This window comes from Salvia hispanica, chromosome 1, assembly GCF_029641045.1.
Source record: "Salvia hispanica isolate PSC_SH4W2 chromosome 1, Shi_PSC_v1, whole genome shotgun sequence".
Taxonomy (NCBI): domain Eukaryota; kingdom Viridiplantae; phylum Streptophyta; class Magnoliopsida; order Lamiales; family Lamiaceae; genus Salvia; species Salvia hispanica.
Genome location: NC_142692.1, coordinates 58192537 through 58206455, shown reverse-complemented (window position 1 = coordinate 58206455; position 13919 = coordinate 58192537). Strand labels below are relative to the sequence as shown.

General features: G+C 32.5%; 1 protein-coding gene across 1 annotated transcript; it reads left to right on the top strand.

Moving 5' to 3' along the window:
- Positions 1–416: 416 nt before the first annotated feature.
- Positions 417–2874, top strand: LOC148934203 (protein FAR1-RELATED SEQUENCE 5-like). The gene is made up of 3 exons (XM_089058081.1): positions 417–554; positions 1213–2228; positions 2325–2874. The coding sequence occupies exons 1-3, from the start codon at positions 508–510 to the stop codon at positions 2711–2713; spliced, it is 1452 nt and encodes a 483-aa protein (XP_088914207.1). The 5' UTR covers positions 417–507; the 3' UTR covers positions 2714–2874.
- Positions 2875–13919: the final 11045 nt, after the last annotated feature.

Here is a 13919-nt window from a genome sequence, read left to right as displayed (position 1 = left end):
CATGCATCCCAATCAACTGAAGTGTCTTTTAAGAAGCGTAGGTGTCGGTCATTTAGGTGTGAATGTCTTGCTAAGCTCAATTTGAGATATTATTCAGATGGCAAGAGCAGAGGATATGAGGTTTATCAGTTTGTTGAGTATCATAATCACTTAATGGTTGAGGATGAGCATAGGCATTTTATGATGGCCAATCGCAATCTGGATCCTATTCATCGGAGGTTTATGGAGGATTGTGGCAGGTGTAATATTGGTCCCACTCTCACATTCAAACTTTTGAAGGAGATAATGGGTGGACCTGAAAATGTTGGATGTGATATTATTGATATTAGAAATGGTTATCGTGATATTATGTCCAATATTGATGGTTCAGATGCTCAAATGATTTTTGATTATATGCGTTCTCAAAAGAAATCATCTGATGCCTTCTATTATGAAATTGAGATAGGATCTCATGGAAAGTTAACTAGACTCTTTTGGGCTGATGCTATTTCAAGACGAAATTATCATATGTTTGGAGATGTAATTTCATTTGATTCAACATACAACACTAACAGGTATATTACTTTTGTTGCTAATAGACATAAAATGATACTTTTTGCTGATAAAATGATACTCATATCTGATAATATGATACTCATTGCTGATAAAATGATACTTGCAGTAGATAAAATGATAGTTCTTACTAATAAAATGATACTTTTGCATCATAAAATAGTATCCCTTCTGTCAATAGCTGATAAAATGATACTCATTGCTGATAAAATGATACTTTTGGCTGATAAAATGATACTCATTGCAGATAAAATGATACTTTTGGCTGATAAAATGATACTCATTGCTGATAAAATGATACTTCTTACTAATAAAATGATACTTTTGGCTGATAAAATGATACTCATTGCTGATAAAATGATACTTTTGGCTGATAAAATGATACTCATTGCAGATAAAATGATACTTTTGGCTGATAAAATGATACTCATTGCTGATAAAATGATACTTCTTACTAATAAAATGATACTTTTGGCTGATAAAATGATACTCATTGCTGATAAAATGATACTTTTGGCTGATAAAATGATACTCATTGCTGATAAAATGATACTTTTGGCTGATAAAATGATACTCATTGCTGATAAAATGATACTTCTGGCTGATAAAATGATACTCATAGCTGATAAATATAATTCATTTTTATGTTATATTCTGAAGGTATTGCATGATTTTTGCTCCATTCACTGGAAAAGATAACCATTCTAGACCAGTTACATTTGGAGCTGGCTTGTTATCAAGTGAAGGTAGAGAATCCTATTCTTGGTTGTTTGGCTGTTTTGTTCGATGCATGGGGGTAGCACCCAAATTGATTATCACTGATCAAGATTGGGGGATCAAACTTGCTGTTCAACAAGTACTTTTACAAACAAGGCACCGATGGTGTATGTGGCATATCATGGTTAAGGTGTCAGATAAGTTGCCCAAATCTTTACTTGGTAATGAAGATTTCAAAAAAGAGTTGAATGCATGTGTTTGGTCTGATTTGTTAGAGCCTGATGAGTTTGATATAATATGGAATGATATAATGGAACGGTATGGATTAGAAGACGTGCACTGGTTTGGATCAATGTTTGAAGATAGAGAATTCTGGGTTCCTGCTTATTTTCGAGATTTTCCCATGGGGTCGCTTCTTAGGACTACATCGATGTCTGAATCGGAGAATAGCTTTTTTAAAAACTACACAAAGCCACGTGCAAATCTTGTACAGTTCATCAATTTCTTTAATTATGCTGTGGGAGATCAAAGGAATGCCAATTCACGATTGAACTACTTGGATTACTCAACTATTCCTGATTTGTCAACCCAATTGCCTATTGAGAAGCATGCATCTACAATCTACACTGATTCTATTTTCAAACATGTACAACAGGAAATAAGTATTGTGTGTGAGATTGTTTCTATAACTACTGTTGAGGATAACATCAAGAAGCATCAGGTCAAGGACCAATATGGTAGAACATTGGATGTTATGTATGATTGTAAGCAAGACACATTCGACTGTAGTTGCAAGAAGTTTTCCAGAATTGGTTTGTTATGTTGTCATATATTTTGTTTGTTGAAGAATAAGTCTGCTAATCTCATTCCTGAGAAATATTTTGGTCGAAGGTGGTTGAAGAGCTCTTTACTAAAGGCAGCACATGGTCTACCATCTGAGGAACAACAACCATTTGAACGTGTGTTCCATTTTTAACCTTTATTTGTAAAAATTCTATTTTTCAGTCAGAGAAATGATAGTACTTATTGTAATAATGTTATCTTTTATCTTGCAGATTTGGATGAAAAGCAGGAAGTTAAGAAAAAGTTGTTCTCCAACTTTTATCGATTAGTCCAAAAGTCTGAAGGAAGTATGGATCATTTGTCTTTGTTAAGTGCTGGTCTTGATGATTTGGAACAGCATATGTTTGGAAATTGTGCAGCACCTTCAGTCATTGAAAAGAAGAAGATGGTTGAGGATTTTTATGGAATGGCAGTACCTGATGTAATTGATGTACATCCTCCAGACGTTGTTAGTACTAAAGGATCAGCTAGTGGCAAAGTAGCAAAGAGGCAGAGTGCAATAAGGAAAGCAAATAAGCCTCTACGACGGTGTGGTAAATGTCATGAGATGGGTCGTCATGATTCAAGAAATTGTGGTAGAGTCAATGAGAAGTCAGATTGAAGCCATTTGATATAGTTTAGGTATTTTAGGTGTATAAAATGACATTTTGGCTGATAAACTCATTCTTTTGTTTATAAACTGATAAAATGATACTTTAACCTGAAAAAATGACATCAAAAATGATATATAAGCTGATAAAATGATACTCGCAGTTGATAAAATGATACTCGCAGTTGATAAAATGATACTTCTGACTGATAAAATGATACTTTAGTTGATAACATCATTCTTTTGTTTATAAACTGATAAAATGATACTTTAACCTGAAAAAATGACATAAAAAATGATATATAAGCTGATAAAATGATACTTTTGGCTTATAAAATTATAAAATGATACTCGCAGTTGATAAAATGATACTTTTAGCAGATAAAATGATAAAATGATACTTCTGACTGATAAAATGATACTTTGGCTGATAACATCATTCTTTTGTTTATAAACTGATAAAATGATACTTTAACCTGGAAAAATGATACTCGCAGCAAATAAAATGACAATAACCTTATAAAATGATGTATAAGCTGGAAAAAATGACATATAAGCTGATAAAATGATACTATCAACGGATAAAATGATGTTTTAATCTCACAAAATGATATATAAGCTGATAAAATGATACTTCTGACTTATAAAATTATAAAATGATACTCGCAGTTGATAAAATGATACTTTCAGCAGATAAAATGATAAAATGATACTTCTGACTGATAAAACGATATAATGACAAAATCATAGTTGTAGCAGATAAAATGATAATTTGGGTGATTATATTCGAAACCACTATTACAAAACGCTATTATCAAGTCATAGAAGTTAGTATACAGGGGGTTTAAATTCTCTAATCATCTTTTCAACATCAATATCTTCTTTTTTGCTGTCATTCTCAAACTTCTTCTTTATCATTGTAAGTGTCTCAAAAGCCTTCTTGTTAGTATCTCCAATAAGCAATGCTTCAGTATATCTGGCACGGAGTTTTATGAAAGACTCTGTTCCCTTCTTCGTTAAACCCGAATTCCAGTTACGAACAGGACCACCCATGTAAGTCTCCAAATGGCGCATCACATAAATTCCACAGTCAACTTTATTTGTATCGTTCTGCCATGGCATATTCATGTATCTGGTTTTTGACAGTTTGACAGTTCTTCCCATTGATGGATTGAGTCCATTTCCAAGATAAGTTCGGAAGAAATTTCTCTATTCAAATAACACAAAACATACATGAGGTTGATTAAAAATTATATTATGTTCCATACTGAATTATAGTCAATGCATTTTAACTAATAAATACTGAATGCATTTAACTAAACATACCAGAGTACTTGGTGCATCTTCATATTTCTTCTCAAGTAAATCTTGACTAACCAGAGAATTGTCAATCACATCCATCATTTGCATTTTGAGATTGAAGCAGATGATATAATAATGTTCGTACGCCCAGATTGGAAAGAATATTTAATTTTCAAAACATTATATATAAATGTCATTTTCAAAAATATAGGTATGTTGTTCTGTAAGGGATGTGATCATATCATAACCCATATTTATTGTGATAACCTAATAACCCTCATTTTATGGATGAAAAGTATCATTTTGTAGAACAGAATATCATTTTATGGACGAAAAATATCATTTTTAGTAAAAATGATACTTTTGACCCATAAAATGATAGGGTTATTAGCTTATCACATAAATATGGGTTACCATTATAACGCACCCTTGTTCTGTAATGTATATCTAATTATGACTTACCAGGTCATAATTTTCCCATTTGAAATTTTCAATCTGTGACACAAATTCATTCAAGTTTGAGCAAAATCTTTCTCGACTCTCTGCTTCAGTCCAACCAGATCTCCTTGCAGTAATGTTGTAAATCTGTCATGTTTACATTTTTGTAAATATATTTTAATTTTTAATGTAATACTATTATTTATTTACTCGTTTACTGTACCGTAGGTGTTGTGTTGATGAAAAGACGACTCGGTGATGCCTTTGATTTGAATTTTTCATTGTAGTTGAGGAACACAGCCCATGCATCTATGATGTTGATCCTGACGTATGAACGTGGAGCAAGGCTGTGGAAGTCAATCTTGAACAATGTGATCTTGTCGTTCTCATAAACTACCTCATAACTGATTTCAAATTCATATTTAATGTTAGTTAAAAGAACTGAATAAGAATATAATTATGTAATTCAAAACTTACTGTTCACTTTCTTCATCTTTCATCAACCAGTACATTATTTCTCTCTCTTCTTTATTCAGCTTTCCTTTCAGATTTACTGCTCTGACATTGTAGGGAGAGCACATTGCTTCAACAATTTTGTTTGTTGTTCTGACCACTTTCTCCTTCTCCTTTTCGACTGGAGGATCTTGATCTTGAGAAACCATCTTCTTCCTTTTGTCCTTATTCAAATTTTCTTCTCTCTGTTTTAAAACTTCATCATCTCCTTTTTCAACATTTATATCCTTGATGACAGTGGATATTATGTTATCAACTCTGTCATGCTTTCATTTAAAAAAAATATAAATTGTTATTGACAGAAGGGATACTATTTTATGATGCAAAAGTATCATTTTATGATGCAAAAGTATCATTTTATCATTTTATTATGCAAAAGCACAATTTCTATTATTTTTTTCAGGCAAAAGTATCATTTTATCATTTTATCATGCAAAAGCACAATTTCTATCATTTTATCAGGCAAAAGTATCATTTTATCATTTTATCAGGCAAAAGTATCATTTTATCCGCTTAAACTATCATTTTATGATTCAAAAGTATCAAACATATATCATTTTAAACATATAAACAATCATTTTATGTACTTAAACTATCATTTTTAAAAGTTACCTCATATTCTTCATTCTGAACTTCTTTCTCTGAAACTTTTTCCTTTTCTTTTACAGCTGCTTTATTAGCCTTTTCCTTTTCGCTTTCATTCTGTTTCTCTTGCTCGTTTTCCACCTCATCATCTTTTTCCTTCTCCACATCCTTTTCCCGATTAAATTCTTGATTCTCATTAGGACTGTCATCACATTCAGGTATCAGAGTGAAGGTAGGGAACTCATTCTTATTTTTCAATATATATGTCCTCTCAGCAGCTTTAGTTAACTCAATCATGATATCAATCCATTCAGGATCATCAGTTTCATCATTGTTTATAGCCTGTGTCATTGTATCCTGACTTTCTATAACATGCTTCACACCTTCCTCTCTCAATCCCATTGCATTTCTCGTTGTATCACAGATTATCTTAAAGCTATTGAGATTCCTGAGTTTATCCGGCGCTGCTTCAAGGACATCAACCATCTTCAACATTGAGGCTTTAACATCCTTTGCAGCTCCCTTCCATTCATTTATGAAATTCTCCCATTCATTGGTTGTCCCCACTTCATCATGATCATGATGATCATTTGTCTTCAAAACTTCTACATCTTGAGATTCATCTTCTTCGTCATCTTTATCATTTTCTTCATGTGGCTGCTTTTTATATCGGTCATACATATGACCCAGACCAAATGTTGAATTCTCCATTTCTGCTCTTTGTCTATCTTTCAACAGTTCTGCAGTCCATCCTTTCACTGTTGGGTAACATCTTGGCACCATTTTTTTTCAAAGAGAATCCTGTCCACGTAACAAGCCTACATTAAACAAAAACTAAATATTAGTTTTTCTGTAAATAGATTCATAGACAATGGAAAACAAATATATTCTTACCACTACAAAGATAACTGGCCCGGTAAATATCTTTGCTGTGTCTTTTTTCCACCTCTTTTGTGTTTCATGCAATCTGGATATGACATAGCCACACCAATTGTATTCTTTGATCTTCTCAACATCAGCTATGTAATCTAAAATTTTTGGCCTCAAATTTCCATCAGCAGGAGTGTTAATCAAGGCATACTCCATGAGAACCATAAAAGTCCATTTAAAGAACTCACCACCTTCTTTGTCTCTCTCCATCTGCTCTACAACATACTTTGGCACCATTTTTTTCTCTCCACCTTTACAGAATTTAGCAATTTCAGTTTTGATGTGGGTATTTTTCTGAAATTTGCTTTTATTGATAGGTAAAGATCCAATCGGGAACCCAAGAGTTATGTGAACATCTTCATCATCTAAAAACAGTGATTCCCCACTGTTCAACTCAATTGATGAAGTTTTACTGTTAAAGTTGTTGATTAGATAATACGCTAATGCTCTTGGGAAACTTCTTATATTGAAGTTTAGGAGTGCGCCAAACCCAATCTCTCTAACAGCTCTTCTTTGATTCTCGTTTAGAGATTCAAGCATGTCAACGAAGAAGTCAGTATTCCTTCTTCCTGCCAAAGTTGCTATCCTAATGACTGCAATATCTTGAACAACTTTTTTCTTGCTCTTCTTTGATGCTGTCTTACCATCAGTTGTATCGTCATTCTTTCTTTTCTTCTTATTTCTTATATGTTCTACTTCTTCTGCTAATGTTCTACGTTGATCATCATCATCATCACGAATGTTCTTTCCTAATAAACAAAAGATTTCAGTGTGTTAAACAGTTTATGTCATTATATAAAGTCAAAGTATCATTTTATAATCTGAAACTATCATTTTATCAAGGGCAATTATCATTTTTTCTTTTGAAACTATCATTTTCTATATTTCAATGAGTTTAAAAAAGCAGAGAGGGAATAACTTGTCACTTAAGTAGAACAAAACACTATTTACAAAGTATCATTTTATCATTTTCAGAAACTATCATTTTATGCACCCAAAGTATCATTTTATCAAGCAAAGGCACAATTTCTACATACAAAAACACAGAGACACACACAACAACACACACAAAAACACAGCAGCAGTAGCATCAGGACACACACACAAACAAACATAAAGTATCATTTTATCCCATGAAACTATCATTTTTTCATTCAGAAACTATCATTTTATCTCATGAAACTATCATTTTATTCCATATCCCATGAAACTATCATTTTATAATCTGAAACTATCATTTTATCAAGGGCAATTATCATTTTTTCTTCTGAAACTATCATTTTCTATATTTCAATGAGTTTAAAAAAGCAGAGAGGGAATAACTTGTCACTTAAGTAGAACAAAACACTATTTACAAAGTATCATTTTATCATTTTCAGAAACTATCATTTTATGCACCCAAAGTATCATTTTATCAAGCAAAGGCACAATTTCTACATACAAAAACACAGAGACACACACAACAACACACACAAAAACACAGCAGCAGTAGCATCAGGACACACACACAAACAAACATAAAGTATCATTTTATCCCATGAAACTATCATTTTTTCATTCAGAAACTATCATTTTATTCCATATATCCCATGAAACTATCATTTTATAATCTGAAACTATCATTTTATCAGAAAGTATCATTTTATCTACATTTAAACACATCATGCAAACACATAGCAACACACAAAGCAAAACACACATAAACAAAGCAAAACACACACCAGCAGCATATATTGTTATGCATGAACGATATTGTATAAATATAAGAAATATCTACACTAAAAAACTACAGAATCTAAAAATAATCGAGAAAATCATCAGCAAAATGATAAATCGATCAAAATCAAAAGTGAAATAAGTAATAAACTTCATCCAACCTTTCTTCGATGAAAAAACTATGATTTCCTTCGACATATTCCAGAATTGTGATGATTTTTCCTTCGATTCGTAGGGTTTCAAATGCGATTCAGAGTGTTTGAGTGTTTCCTTCGATTCGTAGGGTTTGAAATTCGATTCAGAGTGTTTGAGTCTGAGATGAATTCAGATCGTTTTCTTTTTTCCCACCAATTTTAAACTTGAAATGACAATTTTGCCCTTAATATATTCGAAAATGATAGTTTTATTTGATAAAATGATAGTTTTGTTAGATTAAATCTAGACCACATATTTTAAAAATGTGTGGTGGAGATTTAGTTATAGGGTTATCACACAAATTGGGGTTATCATTATAATGCACCCCTATATATATATATATATATTCTTTTTCCTTTTTGCATCTTTTGTTCTTTTTCCTTCTCAATCTTGGCCATTCAATTTAAAGATCTAATGGCCCAAAATAGAGCCACTTGTATTTAATTAAAATATTAAAAAATTCGAAAAAGGGTAGAAAAGGAAGTTGACATGTTGACCATTTATTTTCATTCCATAATTCACGCATCCCATCCATAATTCACACCTCCCATGATTTGGTAGTTATATTGCATTAATTTATTTTCCTTTTTTAATCTTGAATATAATAGTTGATTAATTTAATTATTTTTGCAGCATCTTTATATCAACTGGACAACTCTTAATTCTGCAGAAAGTAATGTACGATTTTAGTTATTTAATGTACCAATAGTATCTAATAATGTGCACGGATCAGTGAATAATGCACAAATTGAAGAGAATAATGTTGAAATTGAATTTAAACCATCCATTGTGCTTTACATCGTCATAAATCTAGACAAAATACCCTACAAATCTATTTCAAATCAGTTGAACACCTCCTGAACAAGAAAGGCAAAAGCTCCAAATCCCAGTCAATGGACGGCTTCCTTCTGCCGTGGAGTTAGGTTTTTAAACAATTCAGGAACTCGGTTGAGGTCCGTCGACAGTAGAGATGATCGACTTTCTTCCCCTTCAGCTTCCTTTTCTCTGCGTCTTCATGAGAAGTACTCATCTCGGCCCTTTGTTCATCCAATCTCCCGAAACATCAAAAATCAATAATGTATTGCATTAATATTATATAATGCACACTACTTGCTATATAATGTACACATGAAAGCAAATAATGCACGATTGAATATAACATTTAATCAACAATCGATCGATTTTTTTTTAAAACCATGATACATAATATATACCATTGTCTACAGTAATGTACAAATAGCAGCAAATAATGTACATATGAATACAAATTTCACTCATTTTGCAGGTATTTTATCACAACATACAATAATGAACAACAGAGTGCTATATAATGTACAAAAACCAACAAATAATGCACAAATTCAAGGGAACCAATCGTTGTAACTGGACACAAACTCATCATATACACCACATTCTACTATAATGAACAACTTCTTGACGCTAACAAAATGCAAATGCAACAGATTGCTATATAATGTACAAAAACCAACAAATAATGCACAACGTCAAGGGACACAATTCCAAGTAGCGTAACACACAAAATTCATATAAACAACTGGCTTGAATAAGGTATAACTTCTTGAAGACTACAAATGGAGAAGACATGAGATTGCTCACCTGCATTTTGGGTGTTTTGGGTATTAGATTGTCTGCCTCTTTTTGCCATGGTTGTTTTGTCAGACAAATCAACAATCAATTAAAAACAACAAGATGTAGTCTACAAAATCCACCATTACACAGTTATAAAGCAGTAATTAACTACAAACTTCAACAATAGACAAACCCCGACAAAAACGACAGCGATTTCATGATTTCCGGAAAAATAAACAGACGATTTGTGAAAATCGTGAAAAATCAACCCAAGGTTTGTGAAAATCGGCGATTCAAAGTGTCCATTAACCAAAAAATGGAACTTTTAACACCTACCTTGTTGTCGACTGGAAATTGACGGCCGCGCGCGAAGGTTCTGGGTCTTCAACTGCGAAACGGCGGTGGAACGTTGATTTAACGGCGAAAATCGAAGGTTGGGTTGATTTTCGGTTGCTTGGAGTAGCGGCTAGGGTTTGGAAATGGGGGGGAATTAGGGGAGATGAAATTCAATCGTGGGTTTGAGGAGTGAGGCGGTTGGAGTGAGAGAGAGAATCAGTAGATGGAAAATCCCGCTTATTTCTCGCACCTTCCATTTTTCTTCATTGTTGTTTTACAATTATACCCATATAATGCACATAATTAATCTAATAATGCAATACGGGCTCAGATTTCCCCATTTAATCTAGTCCATCCATTTCATCAACCTAATGGTTGATATTAAGAAGGAAATAGACACTTAGGGTGCAATAGGACCTTAATGCTCCCCTATATATATATATATATATATATATATATATATAGGTTTGTGTTAAAGTGACAACACTTCTTAAAGTGACACCGTGACACCATATATACAGCAATATTATAAACGTTACACATCAATATTACAAACATTACACAACAATCTATAGATTGCTGTATAGGGTGTTGGATATTGCTGGACAAGAAAAATTATTGTATAAAGAGCAACAAATTGCTGGCCGAGTTTTTCAACTTTTTTTTCGCAGGGGCATGTTAGGGTGCCACCACCCCTTAAAATAACACCATACCACCATTCCTAGCCAATCATTTGTAGACGTGGACGAATAATAAGCCGCCACGTGGCAAAATAAAAATAAAAAAAAAATCTGAAAAAGACGGCCAACAATTTGTTGGTCTTTATCCAGCAATTTTTCTAGTCTAGCAATATCCGACACACTATACAACAATTTATAGATTGCTGTGTAGTGTTTGTAATATTGCTGTGTAGCGTTTATAATATTGCTGTATAAGTGGTGCCACAGTGTCATTTTAAGATGGGTTGTCATTTTAACACAAACCTATACATATATAATATGTATAGGTTTGTGTTAAAATGACATTATATATGTATAGGTTTGTGTTAAAATGACAACCCATCTTAAAATAACAACATACCACCATTCCTAGCCAATCATTTGTACACGTGGACGAATAATCAACTGCCACGTGGCAATCATAAAAAATTCGCAAGGGTAAATTTACGTGGACTGCAACATCCAATACTCTAGACTGCAATATCCAATACTCTAGACTGCAAGGTGACGCGGCCTGCAATATCCAATACGCTAGACTGCAATCTATAGATTGTTGTAGATTGCTGTCTAGCGTTATACTATTGCAGTCTAGCATATATAATATTGCAGTTTAGTGTGGTGTCACAGTGTCATTTTAAGAGTGTTGTCATTTTAAGAGTATTGCGTTAAAATGACAACACTCTTAAAATGACACTGTGACATCACGCTAGACTGCAATATTATATATGCTAGATTGCAATAGTATAAACGCTAGACAACAATCTACAGCAAAATCTATAGATTGTAGTCTAGCGTATTGGATATTGCAGGTCGCGTCACCTTGCAGTCTAGAGTATTGGATATTGCAGTCTAGAGTGTTGGATGTTGCAGTCCGCGTAAATTTACCCTTGCGAATTTTTTATGATTGCCACATGGCAGCTGATTATTCGTCCACGTGTACAAATGATTGGCTAGGAATGGTGGTATGGTGCTATTTTAAGAGGAGTTGTCATTTTAACACATCCCTGTACTAGTATAACAACTAATTTTAAAGTTACAACGTACATCCAATCTGGTGCTGCCATGTGTCACAAAAAATGCAATATTGTAAACACTAAAATGCAATATATATTTGTAGAAGCTATAAATGAATTTCGACAGATTGCATTTTTGTTATATGCAGATTGCATTTTTATTGTTGAGTTTTGCATATTGACTGTTTAATTTGCATTTTATATATAGATGGATTGCATTTATATATGTGAAAATGCAAAACTTAACAATATAAAATGCAATTTATGTGAAAATGCAAAACTCAACACTATATATATAGGGGAGCACTAGGGTGCCCCTTTTTAGAGTCACAACGTACATCCAATTTGGTGCTGCCATGTGGGACAAAACATGCAATATTTTAAACACAAAAATGCAATATAGTTGTATATGCATTTCCGCATATTGCATTTTTGTCGTAGGTAAATTGCATTTTATAGTGTTGAGTTTTGCATTTTCACATATATAAATGCAATCCGTCTATATATAAAATGCAAATTAAACAGTCAATATCTAAAATGCAAAACTCAACAATAAAAAATGCAATCTGATATAACAAAAATGCAATCTGCTGAAATTCATTTATAGCTTCTACAAATATATATTGCATTTTAGTGTTTACAATATTGCATTTTTTGTGCCACATGGCAGCACCGGATTGGATGTACGTTGTAACTTTAAAATTAGTTGTTATACTAGTACATCCCTATATATATATATCTATATATATGTGTGTGTGGGGTTGTGATCAATTGAGATTTTTTATGCTAATTGAGAAATGAGATGCAATATCAGCCACTCATTTTTATTAAATGAGTGGTCCAGATTTTTCCACATGGAAAATATCTTTAGATTAATTAATCATGAAAGGATAGAATGGTAATATCATGGTATATTTTATTTAATAAATATATTTTTTAAATTTTTAATTTTAATTTTTAATTTATTTTTTAATTTATTTTTTAATTTTTTTTAATTTTTATTTTATTTTTCAACTACATATACAATTCATGTCAACTACACACATATAATGTCAACTATGTGTACAATCCATGTCACCACACACACAATTCATGTCAACTACACATATAATGTCAACTATGTGTACAATCCATGTTAACTACATATACAATTCATGTTAACTACACAATATAATGTCAACTACATGCACAATTCATGTCAAATAATATTTATTGAATAAAGTTGTTGACATTTGATGTGTAGTTGACATGAATTGTATATATAGTTGACAAAAAAATGAACTTTTTAAAAAACAAATTAAAAAAATTAAAAAAAATTAAAAAAATTAAAAAAATTACAATTATACCCCCGTGTTGACATAAACTACGTGCTGTTGACATTTCACAAATATTCTGGATGAGTGGCTGAGATTGCATCTCAATTCTCAATTAGGTTCATAAATCTCAACCTAACAAGACCCTATGTGTGTATGTATCTTATCTGGATCTATCTGATATGAATCTGTCCAATATCTATATTTGATATGTCTGATTATCCGTCTGCACCCTAAATGGGTGGTCTAATTATCTGTCTGCACCCTAAACGGGTGGTCTGATTATCTATCTGCACCCTAAACGGGTGGTCTGTGCGGAGTCCTCTCAAGGACACAAACCCGCGTCTGATTCTATTTTTTATTAGGTCCGCGTACCTTGGTTTGTCACTAAGCACTTGATGGGGCAATATGTGTTTGGATATGTTAAAATGCTGGTGATATTTATATGTGTTGGTTTTTGGTATTGCGTTGTGTAGTTATCCCTTGGAATACTTGTTCCTATGTGAATGTTGATGACTATTAATATATTTTGTGATTAATATTGTCTATTGTTAGCATCTGGGCATGT

What these genes read in the sequence shown, in the direction of transcription:
- LOC148934203 (XM_089058081.1), top strand. Translation starts at nt 508, where the DNA reads ATGTTTGGAGATGTAATTTCATTTGATTCAACATACAACACTAACAG. An exon ending in TCAACATACAACACTAACAG is followed by an intron (nt 555 to 1,212) that starts GTATATTACTTT and finishes TATATTCTGAAG; the next exon opens with GTATTGCATGATTTTTGCTC. An exon ending in GGAACAACAACCATTTGAAC is followed by an intron (nt 2,229 to 2,324) that starts GTGTGTTCCATT and finishes TTTATCTTGCAG; the next exon opens with ATTTGGATGAAAAGCAGGAA.